This window comes from Onychomys torridus, chromosome 6 (assembly GCF_903995425.1).
Source record: "Onychomys torridus chromosome 6, mOncTor1.1, whole genome shotgun sequence".
Taxonomy (NCBI): domain Eukaryota; kingdom Metazoa; phylum Chordata; class Mammalia; order Rodentia; family Cricetidae; genus Onychomys; species Onychomys torridus.
The window spans coordinates 71,947,984-71,974,555 of NC_050448.1; the positions used below are offsets into that span (position 1 = coordinate 71,947,984).

Sequence of the window (26,572 nt, forward strand, 5' to 3'; positions counted from 1 at the left end):
TGGAGAGGAGGGGAGAGAACCGTGAGGGTGGGTCTGTATACCGGGAGAGGCAGGGAACTGAAGAACAGAGGGCCCAAGCATCAGTATTTTTTAAAAAGAAAACTCCCCCCTCCCCCCACCCCGCGCTGAACGTAGTTCTTTTTTTTTGTGCTTTTCATTAATACTCTGCTCTGAGGTCGTAGTTTGGTTTTTCTATACACTGGAGTTGAAAGAAAATAGTCCAAGGTCTGAAGATGGATTTTCCATCTAAAGTAAACAGCCCAGTACTCCTGTTCTCCTCTTGCCCCAAAGACTAAAGTCTCTGCTAAAATCCCTTTTACAATATAGTACAGTGTACACACACACACACACACACACACACACACACACACACACACACACACACCAAAAAAATAAAGCCCAAATCAAAAGTCAAGAACAGAAAAGAATTCTGGGAGAAGCCAGTCTGAAGACGTAAACACACGAGAATGGAGCAACACATGACTGATGGCATTTCTCCAAGACGGCCACAGACTCCCCAAAGCAGGTGCCATCACGGGATCCCCAAGTCCACAAAAATAATTTTTAAAAAATAAATCTTAAAAAAAACACACCTGTTGATTAAATGAATAATTTGTTTTCCGGTAAATCCATACATTCTCGGTTCCCTCTTCCCCCCAAAGCAGCCCCAGGTTGCTCTTCTATTGCGTGACCAACAGTGAGGACTCCTGGAACTCCATCAGAGCAGCTCACAGGACCTGGAATCTCATGTTGACAAGGATCAGCACATCCAATCGTAGCAGCTTAAAACATCATGTTTCCTGGGTTGCCAGGTCCTTGGCTAAATCCACCCATACCCACATCAGCAGCCATTCCTCGAGGCCTCATCTGTGGTGGGATCATGATGTTCTGTTGGGGTCCCATCATGCCTTGCATGGACATCATCATGCCTGGAGAACCCACAGGCCCTGGGTGGGTATAAAGCCCAGCGGGCCCCCGATCCTTGCCAGGAATCATGCCCACAGCAGCAGCTGGATTTGTCATCAGGGTGGCCTGGCCGGGCATTGTAGATTGTGCTGGTGACATCATCCGGTGATGAGGTCCCATCATGCCTTGCTGGAGAAAGGCTGGTGGTCTCATTGGGTTGTGGCCTGGCATGGATGGAGATGTACCAAGAGGAATGTCTGGAGTTCCTACTGGCCCGGGGCCTCCCATGCCAGGTAACGCTAGTCCCATTCTAGGGGCTTGGTCACTCATCATGCCCTGCATGTGTGAAAACCCAGGTCCAGGCCCCTGGGGCTGTTTGCGCCCCGGGACTTCCCCTCGAGGGAAATACTGCAGTGTCTGGCTGGGTTTCTCTGAAGGGATAATGCGGGAGAGATCAAACTCAGGTATTCCGGTGGCTCCAGGTCGGATTACCTCCTGCAGATCTGGGTCTGTAAACACCGAGGGCATGCTGTTCCCCAGGACAGTGAAGGAGTCAGGAGCCCCTGGGCCTCCAGGCTTGCAAAGTGCTGCATCTGCTGTACTTTGGGGCAGGTTGCTGGGGCGACCAAGCGGGCCTTCTCCTGGGAATCCTATCCCTCCTGGGAAGTTGCCTTGTCCCCCAGTGGGGCCATTGTGAGGAAATGGAACCTGCTGAGGAGGAGACTGTACTGGAGGGAAGCCCTGGGGGAAGCCCATCCGTCCTTGAGGTACCATTGGAGGCTCCTGGGACCCATGCCCCATGATAGGATTGTGTGACATCAAGCCAGGCCCCATTGGGACCCCATGAGGAGGTATGCTGGGTCCCATGGCATTAGGAGAGGGCATCTGATTGGAGTGAGAAAGTGGCTGGGTCATTCCCATCGGGCTGAGGGTTGGCATCGGAACCACGGGGTTTGGACCTGAAATTCGAGGATTCTGTGTATTAATGCCCATTCCTAGAAAAATAAAGATACCAAAGGAATCAACTCAACCAAAAGCAACTCACAAAAACTCTAACAAATCACATTAACAAAAAAATTATTATGTATCAAATGTTCATTGTGCCAGGAAAATACAGAATCCCTGTCACCAAAAGTTGGTACCACACTTGGAGGCCCACAGACCAGTAGCACTGGGAAATGGGCAACACATGATTAAGTCTTTAACTGTATGTTAAGACAGCATGGAAGACATACTCTCTGAAAAGGTCTAAGTTAACTTTCAAATGAGCGTGGTCTTCTTCACTGGAGCCAGTTCACACAGAAGGAAAGTCTGGCTGGGAGGGTCAAGTGCAGGCCGTTTTGGAGAAAGGACTCATCAGTCTCTAAGTTCAAGTAACGTAAATATCAAGAAGGAAACCAAACGGTCTTTTTTTTTTTTTCAGTTGGAATTTAGTATTATTTTGTAAAGAGGGTATTAGAGCCCCAGGTTATAAACGGTTGAAGAAACAGTAACTTACGGACAAGGAACACTGCTGCAGACTGAGGGGCCGTAAGGATTTGTTCTCTACAGAACTAAAACCAAGTACGATAGTGGTGATGCTTGTGACAGTCTCAGAGCGTGTCCTAACCTGAATCATTACGATTACCAATGAACAAACAGCATGCCTAACAATCAGGATGAAAGTGGAACCAGATACTTGTGGCTAAAAAGTCATGGCTTCCCTGCTGCTCAGAGTCACCATTCCAGGTCACTTCCTCTTAGCGAGGCTTGGCAGGAGAGCACATGGGAGGGAGAACCTGGGAGCTGAAGCTGCCATCCCAGAAAAACAGCCTGGAAACTTGGAAATGAAAGACAGTGAAGAGGCAGGCTCTTTGGTACTGCTGCAGAACCCAAACCAAAATGCACCCCATACCAGATCACCACTACAACAGGCCACACCCACCTTTCCTCAGACAAGCTCAGAACCACACTGACCCAGCAGCTTTACAGAAATTGAGAGGGCGCACTTTTCAACTTGTTAAGACTTCCATCTATGCAGGTGTTCAGCTGCCGAGTAAACACTTGAAGAAGCTGCCGCTTTACCTAGGACCAGCTCCAGCTCTATGTCTTACCTGGCATATTATTCATTGATGGCAAGTTGGGTGAACGAGCTGGAGGGGAGTCATCATCAGAGCTGGCCACGGTCTTGATGGCATCGTGGTATAATGGGGTGGAACTGGGCATTGCAAACTTGGACATTCTCGACATCATAATCGAGAGTGGGTTCTGGGACAGGGTTGGCTCTGGAGGCATGGTGTAAGGTGTGCTAGAGGGAAGACTTCCTGGGATGTTCACAGAGGCAGGCTGGCTGGCTGTAGGAGGCGGGGGGCCACCTAAGAGAACAAAGCAAAGTAAGGCAAAAGTTGGCATGGAATTAGATGCTTCTTGAAGGGTGCTGGGTGCTACGGCTGGGACCCAGCAGGGCTGGAAACAAGACAGATGAACAGGGCAGCGTTATTAGAGCCAGGGCAGGAATCATCAGTCTTCCAGTCAAGCTCTGTGTACAGAGGGAGACCACAGTGTGATGTGGAGGTGATGGATCAGCAGATGTGAAGACAAACATGCCAGCAATGTGCTAGAAATATTAGTTAAAGCTTGGGGAAAAAGACACCCTCAGACAAATGTTTCGTGACGGATGTGAAACAAGTGGATCTCTTTCCCTGGCCAATCAGAATTCAGAATTCAACTCAGGTATTTGCATGCCTAGGAGATGGGATTGTACTCTAACCTCAGGTACTAACCTCAGCACTCTGCACGGACTCTTATTAATTTTCCCGACAAACATGTCTGAGGTGGCTGGCTGTTCCACCCGACTGCGCTAGTGAACTGCTCCCATAGGGAGAGAGTTTAGCTTTCTAGGGTAAATCGCCTGCCTTACTCTGATTCTAGTGTTCCTCAAGTGGAGATGGCACCAACCTAGTAGTTAACACCCCAGGGCTACTTGACTGACCGCCTGGGTCCCATTTGGAAACATCCTCATCAGCCAGAGCCTCTCCTGGGAAGAAAACACTGTAACAAACTGTAGCTGATGTGATTACAGGTCACCAAGGAGCCGTGCCATCTCTGCAGCTGATACACTCACAAGACCCGCTAGGTCTTAGAGCAGCGCCCCTCACTCTGGTTGGGCTTATATTCACTCTTTCGACTGGACAGCACCCCTGAAGTGAGTGGCTGCAGCACCGTGGGCAGGGCACTTAACCACTGTTAACCTTCCATTTCATCATCATGCACTCAGGCGAAAACGTAAATTACTCCGGGAACCAACACAAGTACTGTTTTCATGTCTCTCGACAGTCCCTCACACACTCTTTGCCAGGAACGGACGCCTGTGAATAACTCCATGAAGAACTGACAATCATGCACTTACAACACATTTTGACAAAGGGGACCTTTGACTATACCATGAAGACCTAAGTTTTCTTAAAACACAAACTCGGGTTCTAGCAACCTCTAGCTACAAGGGTGAGGAGGTAGGCACACTCACCTGACTCTACACTTCCCAGCATGGCTGGGGAGGCCATGGTGAGGGGCGTTTTATGGTTTGGAGGGATCCCAGGACTCTGAAGGGGAGGTTTGGGAGAGGAGGTCCATCCAGGTGATGGGGCAGGAAGTGATGGAGACTTGAGGTGAACAGGCGAAGCAGCAGCAGACCCCAACACAGGAGGGGACTTAATGGAGGCGGCAGCAGCTGGGCCTGCCAGCATGCCTGCCAGCTGTGACGGAGTCTGAGGGGACTTGAGGTTCCCCGAGGGTGAGCCCAGCATCGGAGACTGGACTTGGTGCATTGTAGGAGATTTCAGGGGGTTCATGCCTGGAGAATGCACCTGGCTGCCTGCCACAGATATATCCAAAGGCTTCCGCCCCAGGCCACGCTGAACTGCAGGAGCTGTGTTGAGGCTAGTGGGGTTACCGGAAGGGTTGAGAGGTAGTGATGGCATATGACTGAGCCGGCTGTTAGTCCTTTGGTCGGGCCCAATTGGTTCTCTGAGATTCCGCAAGCCACTGCTGCTGCCTGGACCCTGAGACATGGGAAGGAATGGCCTGGGGCCCACACCATACTCCTGCTGAGGGTGCTCACCAAATGGGAGAGGCACCATTTTCTGCTGGGCAGGCAGCATGTCTGAGCTACCAGGGCGTAATTTCATCATGTCCTCAGGGCCTGCCCCAGCCTCTCTCATCTTCTGAGGTATCATCTGAGAGCTGGATCCCATGTTGACATTTAGACTGACATCTCCCTTCATCCCACCAGGAACCATCCCAAACTCCAGTTCCCGACCAGGGCCTATCTGCGGAGGCATTCCTTTTGGAAAGTCACCCCTAGAAGGGCTCAGAGGACCTTCAACTGGTATCCGTGGGAAAATGGGGTGACTTCCTGGCTCCATGTGGCGCTGGGTGCCTGGAATTATCCTGTTCATCTCCATGCCGGGCCTGATGCCCTCCATGCTCATCCCTGGGGGGAGAGCCAGCTGCTTCTCTGCCAGTTGCTGTTGAAACATCTCTTCGGACAAGCCCTGGGGGTTTGGGAACCGTTCCCCTCGGCCAGGACCACTGAAGACACCCTGGGCAGGAGGGAAATTTCGACCATCTGGGATTTTTGGCACATCGTCTGGCCAACTGACTCCAGAAAGACCTGGTCTGGATGCTGGGTTGGGCACATTTGGCCCCTCCATTTCAGAATTGATCATTCCTGCAAACCCAGGAAGGCGCATCTGACTCCCTGGCATGTTGGGGTGGGGAGCCATGCCCCTTGGGGGCAGAGAATGTGAAATGTTGATACCATCAGGAAATGGCTCTGCCCCAGGTGCCCAGCCTTCACTAGGGGCCATCTGGTATGGAGGGGGAGGCCCTCGGACCACTCCCCGGGGCCCATGCTGATGGACCATCATGTCCTGGAGTGAGCACTGCTGGACAACCACCTGCTCCTGCTTCCTCCTCTTCTCTTCATAAAACTCCTGCTGCAGCTTCAGCCATGCTATCTGCTCAGGAGTCATATGGTCCAGGTGGTCGGGGCCAATGGGCCCAGGCTGGGAGTTCATAGAAGGTGGAACCATTTCATCGGGAGAAAAGGGCACATCTCTATGTCCTTGCGGGACAAATGGAGCTCCCACATCTGTCCGGGGCCCAGGTCCCTTACCTAGGCTTTGGGATTGAGACATCATGGCCTGCATTGGCCCTTCTGTTTTTTTCTGAGGTCCATCTAAAACACCGGTGTTCGGCTGGGGACCCCCCGTTTGTCCTGCTGTGAATTCTTTCTCATCAGGGAAAAGCATACGCTGGATATCTCTCAGCGTCTGTAAGGAGCGTTCCCGGTGCTCCAGCTGCTCCTGAGACAGGCCGTCAGGGTTCTCTCCCAGCGTCGGGGGCTCACCACTGGACACTGGTGGAGGTGGGGGGGCTTTGGGATCTGCTGAAGAGCTATTGCTCCCCTGGGAGACAGGGGTCACTGCTCGGTTGTTGGGTGTCGAGTTTGGCCCAGTACCATCCGGGGGCAGTGGAGTGGAGCTGGCAGGGCTGCCCCCAGAAGGAATCAGTTTATTTTCTACCCCAGGACTGTCTTGGTCCAGGGGACGCGGGGCTGCAGCAGGCTTGGGTGCTGGTGCCTGAATGGGCGGAGTTGGCTGCAGTCTGGCATTCTGTGAAGAGTTCTGGTCCTGGCTGGCGGCAGCTGGAGGCTGCTGGGGTAGAGGTTTGGGATCATTCCGAAGGGTGGGCATCTGTGTGTTCTGAAGACAGATCAGATGCTTTGTATTACATAGTGGTGAACTGAGCAGAAGGACGATTACAGAAATAAGATATAGAAGTTGTGTCCCAATAACATAACCCCGTATTGATAATGCCTTTCAAACTGCTCATGGATAACCCATTTTTGGACATGGAAACATCTTTGTTTCTTTTTTTCTCCTTCCTAAACCTTATGCTAAATAGCACCCTCTTTCCCTTCCTGAAAATTAGGCTTTGATAACGTCACACATGTGCCAGGCAAGAGCTACTCTACTGAATACCTCTGGGTATCTATTTTGAGGAACAAGTTTGAGATCCCATGTCTATCATGTGCTTTTGACTTAGGGAAAGATTCATTTCTTGGTATGTGAGTGGTTATGTCCAACACCTTTTCCCTTTTCCCTGGTTATACAGACTTCTCAATATCAATCAAAAGGCCTAATGTTTCCAACTGAAAGAGAAACTGAAAGTCACTTGTGGCTTTGTGCTCAACGAGGCCAGAGCAGTGGGGAGGGCTGCTCCACATCAGCGTCTCCTTGGGCAGAGTGACAACCAGTTCACTTCCTCCTGGAGTTTCCATGGCCTGGTGTCTCTGGTTTCTGTTTTCAGTTTGTGATCACTGATTCCATATTTGATAAGAGTTTATATATTATTGGCTGTAGTAAGATAATCTGCAGGCAGGAAGTGTCTGTAGAGAAACCTGAGACTATCTAGCACACAGTGTCTCTGGATCTGTTTTTTCCTATCAACAAGGCTGCCCTATTTAACAGGTTGGATGACTGCTTATCATTTATTAAGGGCCACTGCTACACGACATTCTAGATAAAAGCATGCTCACTGACAACATGGACACTCTGGAAGATGTCCACTTTCTCACTCCCAACTGAGCTGGAATGTTTGTGTGTAAATGTGAACATGAATCTTCATGTGTAGCTATGCATATGAAGTTTGTTTCATACACAAATGCATATTTACAAGTGTCGATGGTGTGTTTATTTGTGATCTGAATGTGTATGTCTCTGAATTATGAAAAGCATGTTCCATGTCTCATTCCTCAGTGGAGGGCACCTTTGCTTAGTTGCTATTTCAGGTTTGGTTTTGCTGCCAGTTTGGATGAGTCTGCTGTAGGTGGGTACTGATTTCATAAAACAACCACAGCAGAGGAGGCCATCCAGTCTGCCAATCCCTCCTCAACTCCTATTCCAATGTCATTTGAGTACCAGTGGAGGTGGGTGACAGCTGTATTAGGAACTGTCATTAAGTCAATAAAGCAGTGGGCTGACTGCAACATTCCCAGTGTGCTCCAGGACGAGGGATTTTTACCCATCCTCCACCACGAAATAGTAGAGGGGCATGCGCAGTGTGAGGTACCTTTTCTGAGCCCAAGTGCTGCTGTATCCTGGAGATGGAGCCCTCTTTGATACACAAACTAGACAAGATGCTATCTATTTTTATCTTGAATTATAACTGATCATTACTGTCATTCACCTTTTTTTCATGTCTACGACTCATCCCAGGACTGGACTTGATGCTCTTTGAAAGCAGAGACTGTGTCTAGAACTTTGAAATCTCAACCCGACACCAGGATCTGGTACACGACATATAGGTTTTGATTTTACATGGAACCATATATGATTACCAGAAACATTGTATATTTTTTCTCTAATGTAGTTTATACTGGGTGCTTAAGATCCAGGCAGGAAACAGACTTACTATAATTTTGAAAATATGAAGCAATTAAAAAGCAGCTGGCTCAGTGGTTAAGAGTACTTCTTGTTCTTGGAAAGGACCTGGTTTTGATTCCCAGTATCCACATGGAGATTCTCCACCTCTTCACGTACCAAGCAGGCACATGGTACACAGACATATATGCCGGCAAACATTCATACACACAAAATATTTAAAAAAAAAAAAAAGAAAAAGAAAAAGCACTCAATGGGCCTTGATTTGAAACAAGTAAGAATCATTTGGAGAGTCACCAGACTCTGCTTAGGGTGCCATTAGGTTGAGCTGTCACTTTCTACCATGTTCTTCATTCTGGTAGAAGAGACTAGTCAGATGGTAAGCCTAAGATCCTACAGTTAATTAATTTAGCATCTCTTTCCAGGCACTGCAGAACCATGATGGCATGACTCCAATTGTAAACAACATACCAGGGGGGCTGGGCTCCTCTCTGTCTTGCCATTGGAGATGTTCTGGATGTGGAAAGAGACGATAGTTTCGACCTGGCCCTTCAGCACAGCTTCTGCAGCCCTGCGGGGACACAAGAGACAATGGACTAGCACTTGCTGCTCTTCCGGGAGCTGCGATCCTAGACACACTAACCCTGGTCTGGGCTTCCAGGGCTCTGGACGGCATCTGCAGAACCACTAGGAATGTTGAATGAGCAGAAATCAAAGGAAACACACCTCATTATTTATGCTTATCATTTACCATCAAATATCTGAAGTCAGAAGCGGCCACAAGCAAACTGCCACAGAGGCGCTTCAAAAACAAGAACAACAAAAACCACTAAGAAGCTGAACAGCTTCGATTCAGTCCAATCCACTCAGGTGTTTTACAGAAAATCCTCATTCAGACACCAACATGGAAGGGCCAACATGGCATCCCAAACACCCAGAGAGAGCAGAGGACTGTGAAGGTCCACACTGTACCGTGTGAGAGGAGGCGGGTGAAGTGTGTAAAAGTATTCTTGGTAAGTAAACTAAGTCTCACTGCGTCATCAAGCACTTGAAACTGTTCACAGGAGCTACTTGTGCCAAATTCGGAGAGTGTTCTCCTTAGATTTTCTTATTATTCTAGCATAGACATTTTCTGTTTGTGGAATTTTTTTTTTTTTGAAGAACACACAAATCACAGAAAAGTGTATATTGTGCACTCAATCCATGTTCACGTAGTCCCACCATTCTCTCAGCACAGCCAAGAAAGCACGGTCAGCAGGGAGCAGTAGAGTAAGAACTCTGGTCTCAAAACACACAAGGCATGCTCAACACTGAGATGCAGCCACTGACTTACTTATTTGCCATGTCAGTAGAGAACACATACACCACTTTGGCTGGAGTCTTCTGAGCAGGTATGGGTTCTGGGGCAGCAGTTTGGCCATGAGAGGGAGTGGAAGACCTGGGGGCTGTAGCAGTTGATGGAGTCATGGGGTGTGGTGTATGCTGGGAATCCTGGGACTTGATGTGGTCTGCAGAATTACATTCTAAATGAAGGAAAGACTCGCTGTCATACAGAGAATGAACTGCCCCGCCCCCAGCCTTCCCGTCAGTATTTATAGCATCACAACACAAATCCACCTGGAAAACTTCAAGAGCAAGTTCCTTGCTAAGACAGAACATCTCTCCTACTCGTGTATCTCAAATACTTTTCCCCTAAACAACTCACTCTACAGCACTCCTCCTGTCCTCTCTTCTGTCTACAGTGTACATAGTAGTATGTCTGTAGTACACTTATTAGCCTTTGTCTATAGTACACATATTAGCATGTCTACAGTACACATATTAGCATGTGTCTGTAGTACACATATTAGCCTATGTCAGTAGTACACATATTAACATGTTTGTAGTACACATATTAGCCTATGTCTGTAGTACACATATTAGCATGTCTACAGTGCACATATTAGCCTATGTCTATAGTGCACATATTAGCATGTCTACAGTGCACATATTAGCATGTCTATGTATACACATTAGCCTATGTCTACAGTGCACATATTAGCCTATGTCTATAGTGCACATATTAGCATGTCTATGTATACATATTAGCCTATGTCTACAGTGCACATATTAGCCTATGTCTATAGTGCACATATTAGCATGTCTATGTATACATATTAGCCTATGTCTACAGTGCACATATTAGCCTATGTCTATAGTGCACATATTAGCATGTCTACAGTGCACATATTAGCATGTCTATGTATACATATTAGCCTATGTCTACAGTGCACATATTAGCCTATGTCTATAGTGCACATATTAGCCTATGTCTATAGTGCACATATTAGCCTATGTCTATAGTGCACATATTAGCCTATGTCTACAGTGCACATATTAGCCTATGTCTACAGTGCACATATTAGCCTATGTCTATAGTGCACATATTAGCATGTCTACAGTGCACATATTAGCATGTCTATAGTATACATATTTGCCTATGTCTACAGTGCACATATTAGCCTATGTCTACAGTGCAAATATTAGCATGTCTATAGTATACATATTAGCCTATGTCTACAGTGCACATATTAGCATGTCTATAGTATACATATTAGCCTATGTCTACAGTGCACATATCAGCCTATGTCTACAGTGTACAAATTAGCATGTCTATAGTGCATATATTAGCCTATGTCTATAGTGCACATATTAGCATGTCTATAGTGTACATAGTAGCATGTCTGTAGTGTACATAGTAGCCTATGTATGTCTATAGCACACATATCAGCATAAATGCTCTTCCTTCCTGGCACCCTTTCTGAAACTTAAGACATGACAGGATGCCCCTATTAATCCAACTCATAGCCCCCTTCTGGTATTTTGGCATCTGTCACACTCAGACTGATGGTCTAACAACTGGCTTCTAGGTGCACTCAAACTCTTAAGGGTGACAACTATTGTCCTGCTGACTGCACCCCAGTGACAGGAGAGTGCTGGGATTTGTTAACAGGACTCCCAAGAACACTTCAGGAAGGAAGGGAAAAGGAAGAGAGGGAGGCAGCATTACTCAGGTTTTCACTTTCATTTGGGGCTGGGGAAATCTCACTTTCACTTCTTAAAAGTAACTTCCCAGTCTGGCCTCCTCCTAAGATTTTTTTTTTAAAGCTTTACTGTAGGAAGGAAAAAGCCTAAAGCCCCACACCAATACCGTTTCCTGGCTCATTACAGTGTGGCGCCTGCCAAACTTCTACCACATCTGGTAACCACTCATTCCTGCCACACTGAAATCAGCTGTGGACGGCTCTGGACCAGCGCCAGGGCCATTAAGGCTTCCCCTTGTGTCTACGAGTCTGGCAAAGTGGCAACCAGCAAACACCAAACCCAAGTCGTGGAGGATTTCTCCAAGAGGAGGGAATGCCAGGGAACCTGCTCCAGCGTGGGCCACAGGCAGAGCTGCAGCTACCATTGACTCAAGGACAATGTCACAGAGGCCAGAAATGTGCTTATGAACGTGGCCTAGGACCGTGAAACACCTGATCCAACTGCATGCACCTTCGAGAGCAAGAACTCCTCAACGAGCTGTTCTAGACTCTTCTCTAATGAGGAGAGAATGAAAGCAATGGTCTCTCCTAAGTGTGACGGTTCCTGAATCTGCCACCTACTCTCCCACTTGAGTGACAGCAGCCTCTGGCCTCTAGGAAATGTCAGAAGCCTTCCCCAGGGAACAGCTACTTCCCTCTGAGTCTCAAAGAGCTTATAGACATACCTTTAATGTCAGAGTCATCGTTTGCAGTCCCAGGGTCTCTCTGATCAAAGGAGTCGGCGGAAACACTTCGCTCCCTTTTCCCCTTGCCCTTGGCACCATTTCCAGCCCCATTCTTCAGCCCCATGCTCCCACCTGGGCCAGGGAGGGCTTTAGGGGTATGGCCCCCACTCTTGGAGTCACAGGGGGATGGCTGGGATTGGCTGGCTGAGCCCCCCGGTTTACCCTGATTGGAGAATTTGGGATCCAGCTGGGGGTTTCCAGATGGGGACATCACTGTAGGGGGACGGACCATCACCTCCTGCTTTGACTTAGGGCTACTGGAAGAGACAAACAAGAAAGAGAGGTAAGACGGCAGACACGGCCTGCACAAATCAGTGTTTCCATAAAGGGTTAAGGAGACCCTGCATGCCAACAACCGCCCCACACTGCACCTTGCCCACTTGCTTGTCCCTGCCACTCTGGCCCCCATCCTGGAGCTATCAACAGATCAAACAGAATGGCCTTCAGGGCTTAGGAACACTGGAGTCACATGGGGACCTATCTCTAGGGCTTCTGTCAATAAAGGACAACCGTTTCTATGTACATAGAAAAGCGACTCTCACTCTAAGACTGGCTCAGAGTCAACAAACAGACATCGCTAAGATCAAACTACTGCCACCCCTAGGCTGACGAGGACGAGGACCAGCTGTAATGAAAGCCTAGCTCCTCTGCTGGAACAAGCAAGCAGACCCAGGAGAGCAGAAGGAAAACCCCTGGGTGTCAGCGGGTCAGGGGAGTCCTCCAGCACCCAGGCCCTTCCCAGAAGCAGCACAGCACCTAAGCAGGGTGAGCCAACCGCCGCCCCCAGGGAAGATGGAAAACACTCGTTTGGATAACAGCCTAAGAACTGAGAAACACAGCCAAGGCTCTGGGTGGTCTAGTTCTAAGACCTCATCACTCTATGCCTCAGTTTCCTCGGATGGTACTGGCTGGACTTAAGGTCCTTGTGGTTGTGCTTTGCAAGGGGACGGGAAATGGTAAAGGTGGGAGACATGGGAATGGTGGCATCAGGGCTGGCTACCAGCTGTCACTACTTCATTACGTTTCCCCTTTCTTTCCACTTGGGACTGTCCTGCTTCTAATCCTACACTGAGACACCGATGGGTGTGTGTGTCCATGTGCCATCCCTGAGAGATGCAGCCTAGGCCCTTACCTCTGTGTGTTTCCTGATGGAGAGCTCCTCACTTTAGGGTTACTGGAATGCATTGATTGAAATCCTGAGCTTTCGGTCACTAATTGGGACGGGCTCACCGAGTTCCTCTCGGGCTGCAGCAGAAGGAGCTGCTGGGGGCGGAGGCAGCTGCCCGCGGCTTGCTTGGTATGTCCCTTAGTGCTGGCTGCCGCCTCGCCTTTTTCCTCTTCGTTTTTCTCTGCTGTGGAAGTGGGTCCTTCCCCCTTGAAGTTCCAGCATTCTCTGAGTGTGTGCCTCCTGCTGCCAAAGGAAGATCTCGCATCTCCAGGGCACACTGCAGGAAAAGAACACACAAGGAAAAAGGTGAGAGAAAAAACAAAGACAGAAAACAAAGACAGAAAACGCCTTTCAACAGGATCAACACAACGAGAGACATCTGGGCTATGCTTCAGCTCCCACTGGATAAAGGGGAAGGGTGACAGCCATGTCACAGCCACTAGCTCCCATGCCCAAGCAACTGAAGGGGACTAAGAATTTCTGATCAGCACACAGGGCTCCCATCCAAGCAGCCTTTGTTTGAAGGGCAGAAAAGGATTTCATTTTTAGCCATTTATTCTCCCTAGTGTTTATTTCCGAATATAAAAGTCTCAATGGGTTTGGGCTGTCTTCCTCCTCCTCCTCCTCCAAATCATGCTTTGAAATCATGCCTTTAAACCAGAGGGCGCTGACCTCTGGTGTTTGGGCTGTGGTGGCAGACAATGGAAGGGACGGATAACAAACCCACCCCTATTTCAAACCTCATAGCAAATTATCAATGCTTTTATGCGGCGGGCTTGAGGGTGATGGGGCACTGAAGGAGACACTTCTGGAAACAAACATTAAGCTAATACCAATACTATCAGTTCTGCCCCCGATTTCCATGATCCTTCTATTAAATTATGCAGATTTTCTGCCTGGGTTCTCACCTCAATGACAGGGACACGGGCAAGCATGGCAATGAACCACAGGTTTGAAGGTAAAAGAGAACCTTTGAAGGCTAAGGTATTTTTTGAGCCAATTTGCAAGGCTAATTTGAAGCGTAAAGGTCAATAAAATATTCCCAAACCTGGCTATGGAACAAACGAAGAAGCCCTTTATTTAGGGAAGCCCAGACAGTGGGGGAGGAAACCATGGAATACATTCTACGTCACGGGTCCCTCCCAGGAGTTCCATAAGCATCTTTTTGTAATACCTCCCCCCCTGCCCCCCCCCCCCCCCCACACACCTGCTCTCCCCTCTCCTCTACCGGCTGCTCTCCTGCTGACCAAGTGTGGGACTGAAGGAGGAGTGTCAGGTGAAGGGTTAGTGGCCACCAAAGTCAAAGGTGCTGGAAAGAGCTCAGGTGTTACACCTTACACACACTGCGAGAGGCTCAGACTTGACTGAATCAGGAGGCGCCTTAGTTAGAACTAAGTCATGGTGGTATGACGACACGAAGTGCAAAAGCCCTTCAGTTAGGGGTTCCCAATTGTCCCAACTATTTTACCTGGGCCAGTGAAAGAAATTTATGAAGTTTTGAGTGCAGACACAAATCTTTTCGTGTTTCAGTAAAGGAGAACTAGGCAAGATATTCTGGAGTGGTTCTACATCCACTTCAAGAAGCAGAATTCTAAAGAACATGTTGATCTTAATTACATTTAAGGTCATATTCTGTCCCCTAATTCCTTCTTTTTTCTTTTACAGTTTAAACCATAGGATGGACTACGGTTGTCAAATGTGACGAGTTAAGATCACAAACCATTTTTTACAAACCATTTTTTTACCTTTTTCAAAAATAGTAACCATTGGAAAAGTAGAAGCAGCAAATGAATCCTGGGTGGGCAAGGCCAAAGGTTTACCTCAGCCAAGGAAAGGAGTTATCAGCTATATAATCCGAGTGTAACTTCCAGTACTTTCTGTCTGTATCACACTCTGGTGCTCAGCCACTGGCACTGACAATCCTTTGTGTATATTTCCTCCCTGTGAAGACTGTGCTCTTTGAAGACAAGAACCTTCTTGTAAGTTCTCTGGTTTCTCTATAGTACTCAGCATGATGCTCTAAGGATACAGTTGGGTCCCCCGTGACTTACCAGCTCCTCAGAAAACACAAGCACCTGGCCTTTGTGCTGTACATTTCTTCCCAAGAAATGCAAAATACATCACAAACAGCAAACTGCCTCATTAATCTGCCAGGCATTTATGATGAGCTAGTAGCAAAGATTATTTCTAATAATAATGCCATGAACACAAAACATTTTTATTTTCAAAGTACTTCTACATACAATTTCTAATTCTCACAATTTGCCCAACCTTGATCGACAGGTATTTTCCACAGATGGTTTCTCTAGCCGGTCAGTGCTCTTAGACCCTGGCTCTCCTTCCTAACCCACTTTCCTTAACCTTAGTTTGTGGATGGACAGACAGAACAGGGTTGAAAGGAACATGAGGCCTCATGGAAGGGCTGTGAACAGAATCCAGGCGTCTAATTCCTAACCTAAGAGAGGCGTTCAAAGACGTCATGCCTAGCTTCAGCCTGCCTCTGAGAGTACAAACACTGAGCAAAACCCACCAAATGTCTTAGGACAGCAACAAAGAATAAGGCTCTCCAACAGGTGACGGACTGGAAACGATCTTGCACAGAATCCTCACAGCCTGAGACGGACTTCCCTCTAAAAGGAAGACCCCTCACTCCTCGGTCTGCTTCCCTGCTTCTCCCTCCTCTTCTTCAGAAACCTGACATGATTTTACCAAGCCCCAGGCATTGTTCTAAGCACTTCCTACACGTACCAGCTCATTCACAGCAACCCCATGGACGGCTATTACTGCCCTATCTCAACAGTGAAGAAATCGCTGTTTGCTCCATTAGCGGTGGAGCTGGTGTCTGGCCCAAGCCTCTGGGGTGGGTATGCTTAGCTGCAGTGCCGTGCACAGGCAAGGGGAGCTAGTCCTTCAGCGGCGTTTCACCAACTCGCCGTGACTAATGCCGCTCTGCAGCCAGCTCACTGCTCCTTCTGCGGGTACCACCGCATACGTTCTCCATATGCTGCCTACCCACCACCGCCCTCTCCCCTAGCCTAGGTTGTGGTGTGGGTTACTGGTTTGTTTGTTTTAATACAGTGTCTCACTCTGTCGCTCTGGTTGGCCTAGAACTTGCACAAATCCTCCTGCCCCCATGGCCTGAATGCTGGGATCCCTGTCTGTGGTTCCTGAGCACTGGGATCCCTCCCTGTGGTCTTGGCTAGTACTTAACAGGAAGAAGACATTTTACCAAGTAGGACATCCCAATCACTAACCCTGCAAATCTCTTTCCCAGCACTACTCAACCCTTACTGCTTCATTATAGTCAAAACAAAGAACAAAACCTAGTTCCTTTTCCTCAAAGCTCAGTCCACCAACAGGTGGTCTGGCTCATGCCTAGGGTCATTCTGCTGGCTGAGGGCTCTTATTCTGTTCTCTGGCCATCCCTTCTACCTCCCAAGTCCATTAGGTATTGCCAATTAGCATTCAAACCCACTGTAGTATCCTTCCAACACCAGAAAAAAAGAAAAAAAGAAGAAGGGCCAGTGAGATGGAGATGGAAGGAGAGAGAACCAACTCCCAAGGGTTGTCCACAGATGAGCCATGGCACACACGTGGCGACATATGGCCACACACAGAGTGGAGAGACAAATGTACAAAAATAAATAAAGCAAACCCAACCCCAATCTAGTCTTATACTCCCCTTAGAGTCAAGTTCTCTAGGAACGTGACATGAGACACAATGTTCTCTGACCGTTCACTACTCACCATATGGAATGAACTTCCATGCCCAGATCACAGGACCACTGTTTCCGTGGGGGTCATCCCGGCCAGTGGGCTAACACCTCACTCCATCATCTATCAGGCATGTACACTGCTGTAAATGTGGCCCAATACGAAAACGAAAACCTTACTGAACCACGACATGACTTTGTTCAATCGGAAAACCCTTCCACTGTGTGGGTCTCAAGCTCGGACTCCGCAGACACCACCGCGGTCAACCCGACAGCCACAGGCTGGACCCCTGAGCTCGTTTTGTGAGCAATCCCTTCCTTCTCGAACCCATACTTCCCTCTCGCTCTCTCCAGCTACTCCTCCTGTGTAGCATCCCGAGGCCCTTCTCAACCAGCTCTAACGCTCCAAGTCCCACAAGACTACTCTGGGTTCTCTTCTCCTTCACTGAGTTCCTGCTACGCCAACAACTCCCACAGCCGGCCCGGCCTGTACTCTGCAAGTACATCTGCTACTTGATGCTTCCCTGATGCTCAAACCTGACAGGAATGAACACGAATCTTTCACCTTAGTTTAGTCTTCCTTCCAAAACTATTTCCCTTCTGGTTTTCCTCATCCATTCACCTCGCATGAAGTCACAAGGTAAACATTTCTTCTCCCGAGAAGGACCCCTACAACAGTGGTTATCAACCTATGGGTCATGACTCCTTGGGGGTAGTCAAGGACCTTTTCACAGGGGTCACCTAAGATGGTCAGAAAATACAGATATTTACATTGTTTTCTAACAGTTGCAAAATTGGTTATAAAGTAGCAAAATCATTTTATGGTTAGGGGGTCACCACAACATGAGGAACTGCATTAAAGGGTCGAAGCCCTAGGGAGGTTGAGAACCACTGCCTTAGGACCACCCACCGACATGAACTCCTGCATCAGTTTTCAGAGCACCTTGGGTTTGCCGCACAGAATCCCCTCCATGTTTCCTAATTGCGGAGGTCATTATGTGATCCCCGTGAAACACTCGTCTTTTCCACTAGACTACAAGCTCTAAGAAGGTAGGGACCAAGACTGACGATACTCATCCTTCCATTCCTACCACTTACTATGGCGCCCAGAGTATTAGGTATTGGTTCAAAACTACTATCCAAGAAAAGGAAATGTTCAAGAGGTATTATCACAGCAGAATTCTTATTTTTATTTTTATTATTTATTTATTTATTTACTTATTATTTATTTTTGAGACTGGGGTATTACCATGTAGCCCTGGCTGGCCTGAAACTCCCTATATGGAGTCTAGTCTGAACTCAGAGAGATCCACCTGCCTCTGCCTCTGCCTCCCCAGTGCGGGATTAAATTCATGAGCCATCACATCCAGTCTTCACTGCACGATTGTTAACAATTGCTAAGACACTGAACTCATCTAAGCAGCTATCAATAGCTGAATAGATTTGAAAACTATGGTGAACCCCTCTCCCCCACTGGGACTATTTGGCCTTAAAAAACATTGTAACCCTGTCATATCTAACACAGATGAATTTGGAGGACATATAAAATAAGCCAGGCACAAAATACCATATGATTTCACACACATTTAACAAGTTGAACTCAGAAATAGGTAAGAGAATGGCAGTTGCCAGAGATGAGGGGGAGGGAGGCAAAGCTGAATGATAGAAGGAAAAAATATCAGCTATTGAAAGAAAGCTAAAGGTTTTTGCAAAGATCACATTCCTAAGCCAGGCACAAGTTTTCATGCTACCAGCCAAGTGTACTCACCCAAACCCCAAGGGTCACGACACTGCAGAGTTCATCCTGGGGGTGAGGAGTCGGGAGTCCCTTCCTCAAAGGTGACCCTCACCTAGAAGAGAATAAAGTGGGTGAGAGTCCCTAAGTAGACCTGAAAACATCAACAATATCGATGTGATAATTGTGGAATAACAAGAGAAAAACAAGCTTCCCACTTACTCTAGGATTCAGGAGGAGGGTGCCATCTCACATGTAAACAGAACCAACTTCCAACTGTTTAGGATGTATATAGAACTTGTAGGCCCTTGTGGTTTTCTTTCCTTCCCAACTACACATTCTGTCTCCAGAGGCTGGAGAGATACTGAGTGCAGATGAAATCAACGTTTCTATGTTGATTTTCCAGGCATTTAATGCAGAAAGAGAAAGCTCCCATTTTCTGCTTCTCCCGCTTCTCCCCAGTATAGAGATTAAAGGTTAACTGTGAAGGTGCACAGAGACAAAACACCAAGGGTACTTCTCAATTTACAATCTCAGGGTCACTTGCAGCTACTCCGTCTGCACATCTGCAACTCTATGTGGCAACAGCTGGCAAGAAAATGCATCTCCAAACTTTGGTAGGAGCTTAGGGCTGGACAAACTTGCTTTTATTCCATGCCTACTGTGTGTGTGTACAAAGTGCTGTGCTGAACTGAGGGAAGCTGGGCCCGTGAACGATTGCCAATGTCAACCTCTGCAGACTAGAATTGTAATGCTTTGCCAAAAATGTACAGTTTAAAGAAATTACACTTATTTATGTAGTATGTGTGTGCATGCGTGCACATGTGTGCTATGGTCCACGTGTGGAGGTCCAAGGAAAAGTTGTGGGCGTCAGTTCTCTACTTCTACCATATGGGTTCTGGTCTTGTCGGTTCATCTCAGACTGTCAGACTTGGTTCAGGTATCTTCCTGGCTGAGCCATCTCACTGCAGAGGCTACAGTGTTCTGACTGCAAGGGCAGCAAAGTTCTAGCAGGCTTTAGAGCCAAATTATTTAGGGATCTTTAAAAGTGCACTCTACAGGATTAGCAAAGTTTTAAGTAAATTCACAAATTAATTTGACTGAGCTCAGAATCAAAATTCCAACCTCAATTCTTCCAATGATGCTTTCCCACTGGCCTGCTCTACAAAGTCAAGTTTATTAGAACTATGTCATGTTTAACAAATTTCATTTCTATGCTATGACCACTACTCCATAAAAGGCATGGTGTCATACTTAGAATGTGGAGCTAAAAGGCCTCAGGATTCCATCCCTAGCTCAATCTAACTTCTGGCTTGCCAACAACGCAACAGCTTCTTCAAGCACACAAGAGGAAGCGCCGACCTCTCTCCAAGATGCAGAGAAAGACAGATGGTTGGGTGGGCACATGCAGAAAGCCTCCATCACACGGGGGATTAGTGTGTGTTTGAGTATTCATGGGGCAAAATGCATCTACTGTCCTTCAATGGCTACTAAAGTTTAAGAAAACAGAAATTCATATCAAGTTAAAGAATTCTGACCAAATTCAAGTGTTCAAAGTCACTTCTAACTACCACCCTTAAGAATAATGGCCACCTACATCCCTTTTCTGTGAAATTTTCTTAGATTGCCAAGCTACCCATGTATGTCATCCAGGGCCCCTAGTACTCTACTCACACTATCTAACACTTTGAAAACAGTATCACTGCTATAGTTGGACAGGGAACTCCCCGAGGACAGTGTCAATCATCATCTCAACACCTGGTACCCAGAAAAAAACCAACAACTGAGGGTTGATGGACGTATTACAGTGAGCTTGCTACTCCTAGCCCACATTCACGCAAACCCAAGGGCCATGATAAATCCTCGTTCCACTTCTCACTGGCTGCCTTTCTCCTCGGCTTTCTGAGGAGAGTCAAGCAAAAGGCCCCAGATCACCCAGGGCAATGGCATCTGTTGTTTTGACTTGCATCTGACTTGATGACTTTCATTTTTGAGAAACTTCTAGGATAGGCAACAGTCCAATTTTACATTACAAGAAACCCCAGAGAGACAACAACCCAACATATTCACAGAAGTTCCAGTGTATGAGGAGGTTTTTACCTTTCAGGTTGTCAACTTTGCCCTGTCTTCTACATTGGGGCAGGGAGGGGCGGACAGAGGAGGAGAACTGTCACCCTGCCGCCACACGGGAGTTCGGAGCAAAGAGACACCAGTCAGTCCCACGTGCAGTCCTACGATAAGAAAGAAGGAAAAGCTCATACTCAAATTCACACTAACTCTAAGGAAAACGACCCATTCCCCAGTGGGCCGCGGCCAAACAGACACCTGGAAGAAGAAACGGAGGAAAGCAATTAGTCAGCAATGGGGCAGGAAGGCAAACCCAAGAAAACTTTAGATCCAAGTCAGAGAAAGAGACTGCCAATCTACCCCACAGGGGAACTACCTGTGCTCATGGCAGCCAGGGAACGCGGAAGAGGGAAATCTACCAGGCACAAAAATGTCCTTCCAATTCTTGTTTCTAACCTTTTTCCCAAGAATGGCCATCACAGGTTGCAAAATGGCCTTTGGCTTTTCATGTGGTCTCTATGTCCTTGTTCTTAACACGACGGAGATACTTAAAAATATCACAAAGCTCAAAATATAAGCAGCCTTAAGCTAACTTTCACAAATCCCAGTTTAAAAAAAATCAGAATCAGTTGGTCTAGGGTAGTTCTTAACTCCACGGTTCATGGCTCCCACGGAGTCTGTGCACAGACCTAGGAGAGGAGAGTGGCTTGGAGTCTTCAGGGGCTAGATAACACAGATCATCATGTTGACTAATCTCTAAGTAATGAAGTTAGCAAGCCTTCAACAGTGGGGGTAGGATTAGCAATACTGTGACTGTGCTACCAACAGTACCACCACACATTTTTCACGTCACATTAGTTGTTGAAGATACGTTGACATAATGACACATACTTTTCCCTTATCACTACTCAAAATCACAGTCTCATTAGACATTATTCAGTGTGTTACAAAGCAGCAGACACATTACCATATCACCTCGAACATTTTGACAACTCATTTTGTTCTTCTATGTATTTTATTTCGTGCATTTTTAAGAAACATTCTCAGGTGGGACCCTATATCACTTGATTGCCAGAGTACTGGGATATAGAAACACTAAGAAGCCTAGAGTCATCATATTCCTGAAGGCAGAGAGAAAAGGCATTTTACCCACACTATCTCATGGCTGAAGAGGCCTAGCCAAGAAACCAAGGAATATGCCTTAGGCCACAACACAAAGCTCCTGTAGCCTAGTCCAACACCAGAGATTCTACTTTCTCACTCGGCATGCTGACTTTTGCTTGCACGTTTACAATTACCATCAAAAGTACTGTCTTGCCACTGAACACTAAAAGGAGGTATTATCTTTCAAAATTAATATAAAACCCTAAATTCACACAACAGACCAAAACATGTATACAAAACGTCCCCTTTTGTTCTTTGATTAAACATATTACCATAATTATACAAAAGTTGAATTTGGTCTGTTAGTGAGACAGTTAAAAATAGGATAAGAAAAAAAAAAAAAATCTTGTGCTACATAATCTCTCATCCAGAGGTGTTCAAAGAACTTTTCGGACAGGCATTAACTTGCTAGGCTGAAAGGCAGCTCCAAGTGGTTAGAGCAGGCAGCATCACCATGCCACAGGCAGGAAAACAAGAAAACCAGAGATCTGTTCAAAGTTGAAAGTCAGTCAACCAGAGAGCGAACATCTTGATTCCTAGTTCAAGGATTTTTACCAGTTCACCATGATCCACTATTCAGCCAGTTAACAATGCTTGTCAAAGCTCTGGGTCTTTCCCCTACACACTGTAGAGCATTTTTCTTTGGTTTACAGCAGCAGACATTTCTGAAGGTCAAGGGGAAATAACCCATAGAAAAAAAAATTCCAATGCATATTAGTACTTTTTTGCTTGTCTTGGCTAACTAGAATCCAGAACAAAACATTCCTTTTGCTCAAGAACCAGTTCCACGGTACATGCCCTAGAAATAGAAAACTATACAGACTTTCTGCTTTCATCTTTAGGCCTATGACTTTCCTATCCATCTATCATAGATTTTGAAACTATTATACTCAGCACATTGATTACAAAGACTGTCATGGCTCAATATCAAACTTCTAGGTCACAAAACTGTCAAATGCCGTACATACACCTCCACATTTCTTCAACTTATCCAAACCCACAGCTAATGAGTCCTCATTCCTCAAAGCATGTCTGTATCAGCTAACCAACAGACCCTCTTCTTAATCCATCTCTACCCACGGAAGAAAGAGGACTTTGTTACTGGTCCCCAGGACTATCAGATTTGCACACGAACATTTCTTCAATGCTAACCTTCCCGATGGCTAGCGTCCAGTCAAAAACTTCCAGATCAACAAGACACACTGAACCATCTCCAGTCACAGGTTCTACACCGTTTTACCCTCCAACACCCTTCAGGTCCACTTCTCAGCTATTTTACTTACCCTTGTTACCTGCTCTAACTAATTCAGCACTCTGTGTTCCTACACAAGAGCCCCAAATCTCTGTCGCCCAAACAAGCATTTAATTCTATCAAATGCTAACAAATACCTCATCAAACTGACTTTTTACACGGCCACTCCATCATTTTCCCATTGAAGTCAGTGCCAGGGGTTGACTTGTGTTTGCCTTAACTAAAGTCTAACTTTATATCAATTGCGTTCTGCCTTGGACACACATTTTCGTCCATTTCTCTACCCTGTGGTAATGACTTTATTAAGTCCCCACCCGACTCCAATCTTAGCCTCGGAATCACTCTTAGCACTTAAAAGAACGCTCTTCCTTACCTCCCGCAGAAGACCAAAGCTCTTGGAGGACAGAATTCAAGACTTCTTTCTCATCCTTGGCAACCTTAACATGCGGTCCCCAGCAATACTATCACAGGCCTGCCTTCCCTCTGGACTAACAACCAACTCTTAGGATATCTCCATTTCACCAAGCTCACCCAACACTTACCAGTGACATCTTAATAGTCCTTGCAACTTTCAAAGGCCAGCCAGCGTCTAGGGCTCCACTTTGAAAATCACTGGTGTGTTCTACGACCCCCACAATGCCTCAGTGACCTAGACGTCGCCAACTCACCTGCTGGAACCCTTTACAACTCAGACATTCCTCCAGGCTTTCACCTCCCCCAACCCCTCAACAAGTCACCGGCTTGCGGAGTCCCCTTTCCCCCTACGCATCTCCGGGGTCTTACAGACCCCACCAAACTCAACCAGAAACCCCTAATTTCGCGCTCCTTCTCCTTTTCCATCGCCCCTCCATCCCAGGACCCCGAGACGGTCTTCTCCCCTCAGGTAACCTCTCCCAGCACAGCTTTGGGACACAACCTCTAAAACCCCGAGAGATGCCCCGGTCTCTCCCACAGCTCCCGAGGCTTCCCTGCCTTCCCCAACAGGTTCCTCCAGACTTCAACTCGCCAAGCCAGCGCCCCGACCCCCCGGAGGCCCCCCGGCCACACGCGCACGCGGACCCGGCCCCCGCCGCGCCGGCCCGCCCCTCCCCCTCCCCGGGGCCACTTACCGGGGGCCGGGGCCGAGGAGGGGCGGGCGCGGGCGGGGGCTGCGGTCCCGGGCTGCTCTCAGCCCCGGGGGGCCGGGGCCGGGGCCAGCGGCAGCGGCGGCGCAGCGTCTCCCCCAGGCGGCGGCGGTGGCGGCGGCGGCACCGTCCCACTCCCGCAGGCACACATAGGCTCCATTGTCCGCCGGCGCCTCCCCCTTTCCGGCTCCCCCTCCCGGGCCCGCCCCTTCCCCCTCCCCTCGGCCCTCCCCCCAGCCGCACCGCGCCACGAAAGGTACCGCGGGCCCCGCCTCGGACGCGAGCGGAGGCGCGCCCCTCCCCCGGCCCGCCCGGCGGGGAATGGGGCCCCGGCCCCGCCGCCGCCAGGGCCCGCCCCCTCCGGGGGAATGGCACCCGTCCCCCTCCCCGAACGCGCTCGATGGTACCAGCCCGCCGCCGCCTCCGCCCCCCGCCCGCGCCTGGCCCGAGAGAGGCCGCCCTCGCCCCGCCCACCCGGGAGCCCCGCCCCCGCCCCGGCGCTACACGAGGGCCCGCCCTGCCGGCACCGCCTCCTGTTTTGCATAACCCCGCCCTCCCGGCCCCGCCCCGGCTAGTCACCGGGTCCACCGCGGTGACGCCCACTCCCCCTGCTTTAAAGCCGCAGAACCCTCTTTTCTCAACTAAAAGATCCTCCCGCCGGACCCGCGGGGCCGGTGGTGCGGCGGGGTGGTTCTCTTCCTTCCCTCACCCTCCTCCCGACGCTCACTCACTCACCCGGACTCCCCACGGCCTCCCGCAGTCCTGGGAGCCACCGGAGGGGACAAGAAAAGGCGCGGAAGGGGGAAGGGCGGAGTGGAATTTGGCCATCTTTGACAGAAACTCATTGGAGCTGCTGAAGGAACCGGTCTTCCCTCACTCTCTCCCGCCGCTCAGGGCCGGGCCTAGTCCCCAGTCTTCATGCCACCTCCTCAACACCTCGAGGCTGCGATTGCGCCCTGGCTCTGCCAGCCCTCCCGCCCGCCTCTCGGTGCCTCTACCTTGGCCAGGGCAGGCTTTCTTCCCTCTGCTCTCCTGCTCTCCAGAGCAGACTCGTGCAGGCGCCGTGGCTCGTGCAAGGTCTCCTTCACACCTCGGGCCCTGCCCCGCCCCGCCCCGCCTGGCCATCACGACCTAGGGTCCCCAGAGGGCACCTCCTGCCCTGGCCCCCCAGGTTTTCTCCCAGCCACAGGATCACTCCCTTCATGTTTCCGAAGAGCTTTGTTGTAGAGAATGCGAAGCCGGTACGTTCAGCACTATCCCCAGTGAAGTGAGATGTGAGCTCATTAGATTACACTTTTTCACATCATGGTTTCACGCTCAGATTCCGGTTAGTCCTATTTTGTGGGGCTGGTTTTACTACCGTGACCGGCCATCGTTCCTGTCTGCCCTCCCCTACAAAACCCCACTAATCTTCGAATTTGTACTTTGCAGAGTCAATCTTAAAGATGTTTCTGCGAATGTGCACTGGTCCAAAGCTTTTCTAACACAGCTGAATGAATTCTGTCTACCTGAGAAGGCGCATCATCTCCCCGAAAGCGGATGCAAGCAACACAGCCAAAAGACTTGCACAGATCTATTCTTCTGTTGCCTGTGGACTTAACCAGGACAGCCATTTGTGCCTCAGTTTTTCTGTCTGTAAAATAGGGAACTTTCCTTATGGTGTCCTTTTTAAGGAACAGTGCTGTTGTAAAGGGTGGTATAAGAGAACCCTAAAAGCCGGGCAGTGGTGGCGCACGCCTTTAGTCCCAGCACTCGGGAGGCAGAGGCAGGCGGATCTCTGTGAGTTCGAGGCCAGCCTGGTTTACAGAGCGAGTTCCAGGACAGGCACCAAAACTACACAGAGAAACCTTGTCTCAAAAACAAAACAAACAAACAAACAAGAACCCTAAGAGACGAAGTTCCGTTCCGTGCCCAAACTACTCAAAGCTCGTGACTGGCCCTGTGGGTTTCCATACAGTTTCTCCCTGGCTTAGAATCTGAACAACTATGGCAAGGTATTTTCTCTTTTTGTTCTATTGAGACTGAGTTTATACATCTTAAAGAATCAGGTAGATCTAAATAATATAAACCCGAGAGCAAACGAAGGAATCCAAATAAGAAATAAAAAATTAAAAAAGCATGGGGGTGGGGGGAGCTGTCACCATCTGGCTTTAGAAATTAGATTCAGCATAGCTAAGAACCTCTGAAAAAGAGGAATGAGGGAAGGTCGGG

The 26,572-nt window shown here is 48.4% G+C and overlaps 1 protein-coding gene across 4 annotated transcripts in view; it reads right to left on the minus strand.

Annotated features, from left to right (window-relative positions):
* Positions 1 to 385: 385 nt before the first annotated feature.
* Bcl9 (BCL9 transcription coactivator) overlaps positions 386 to 26,572 on the minus strand; it is an 85,576-nt gene continuing 59,389 nt past the window's right edge. Inside the window, exons 1-10 of one of the 4 annotated variants that reach the window (XM_036190228.1) lie at positions 24,347 to 24,382; positions 20,855 to 20,985; positions 18,788 to 18,869; positions 13,271 to 13,583; positions 12,079 to 12,395; positions 9,664 to 9,853; positions 8,802 to 8,901; positions 4,412 to 6,650; positions 3,000 to 3,260; positions 386 to 1,901 (exon numbers count right to left, since the gene is read on the minus strand). In XM_036190228.1, the coding sequence (XP_036046121.1) occupies positions 784 to 1,901; positions 3,000 to 3,260; positions 4,412 to 6,650; positions 8,802 to 8,901; positions 9,664 to 9,853; positions 12,079 to 12,395; positions 13,271 to 13,323 (4,278 nt within the window). In that variant the 5' untranslated portion in view covers positions 13,324 to 13,583; positions 18,788 to 18,869; positions 20,855 to 20,985; positions 24,347 to 24,382 and the 3' untranslated portion in view covers positions 386 to 783. Of the gene's footprint in view, positions 1,902 to 2,999; positions 3,261 to 4,411; positions 6,651 to 8,801; positions 8,902 to 9,663; positions 9,854 to 12,078; positions 12,396 to 13,270; positions 13,584 to 18,787; positions 18,870 to 20,854; positions 20,986 to 24,346; positions 24,383 to 26,572 lie in introns of those variants that run through there. The other 3 variants (XM_036190230.1, XM_036190229.1, XM_036190227.1) reach the window with 3 other exon arrangements.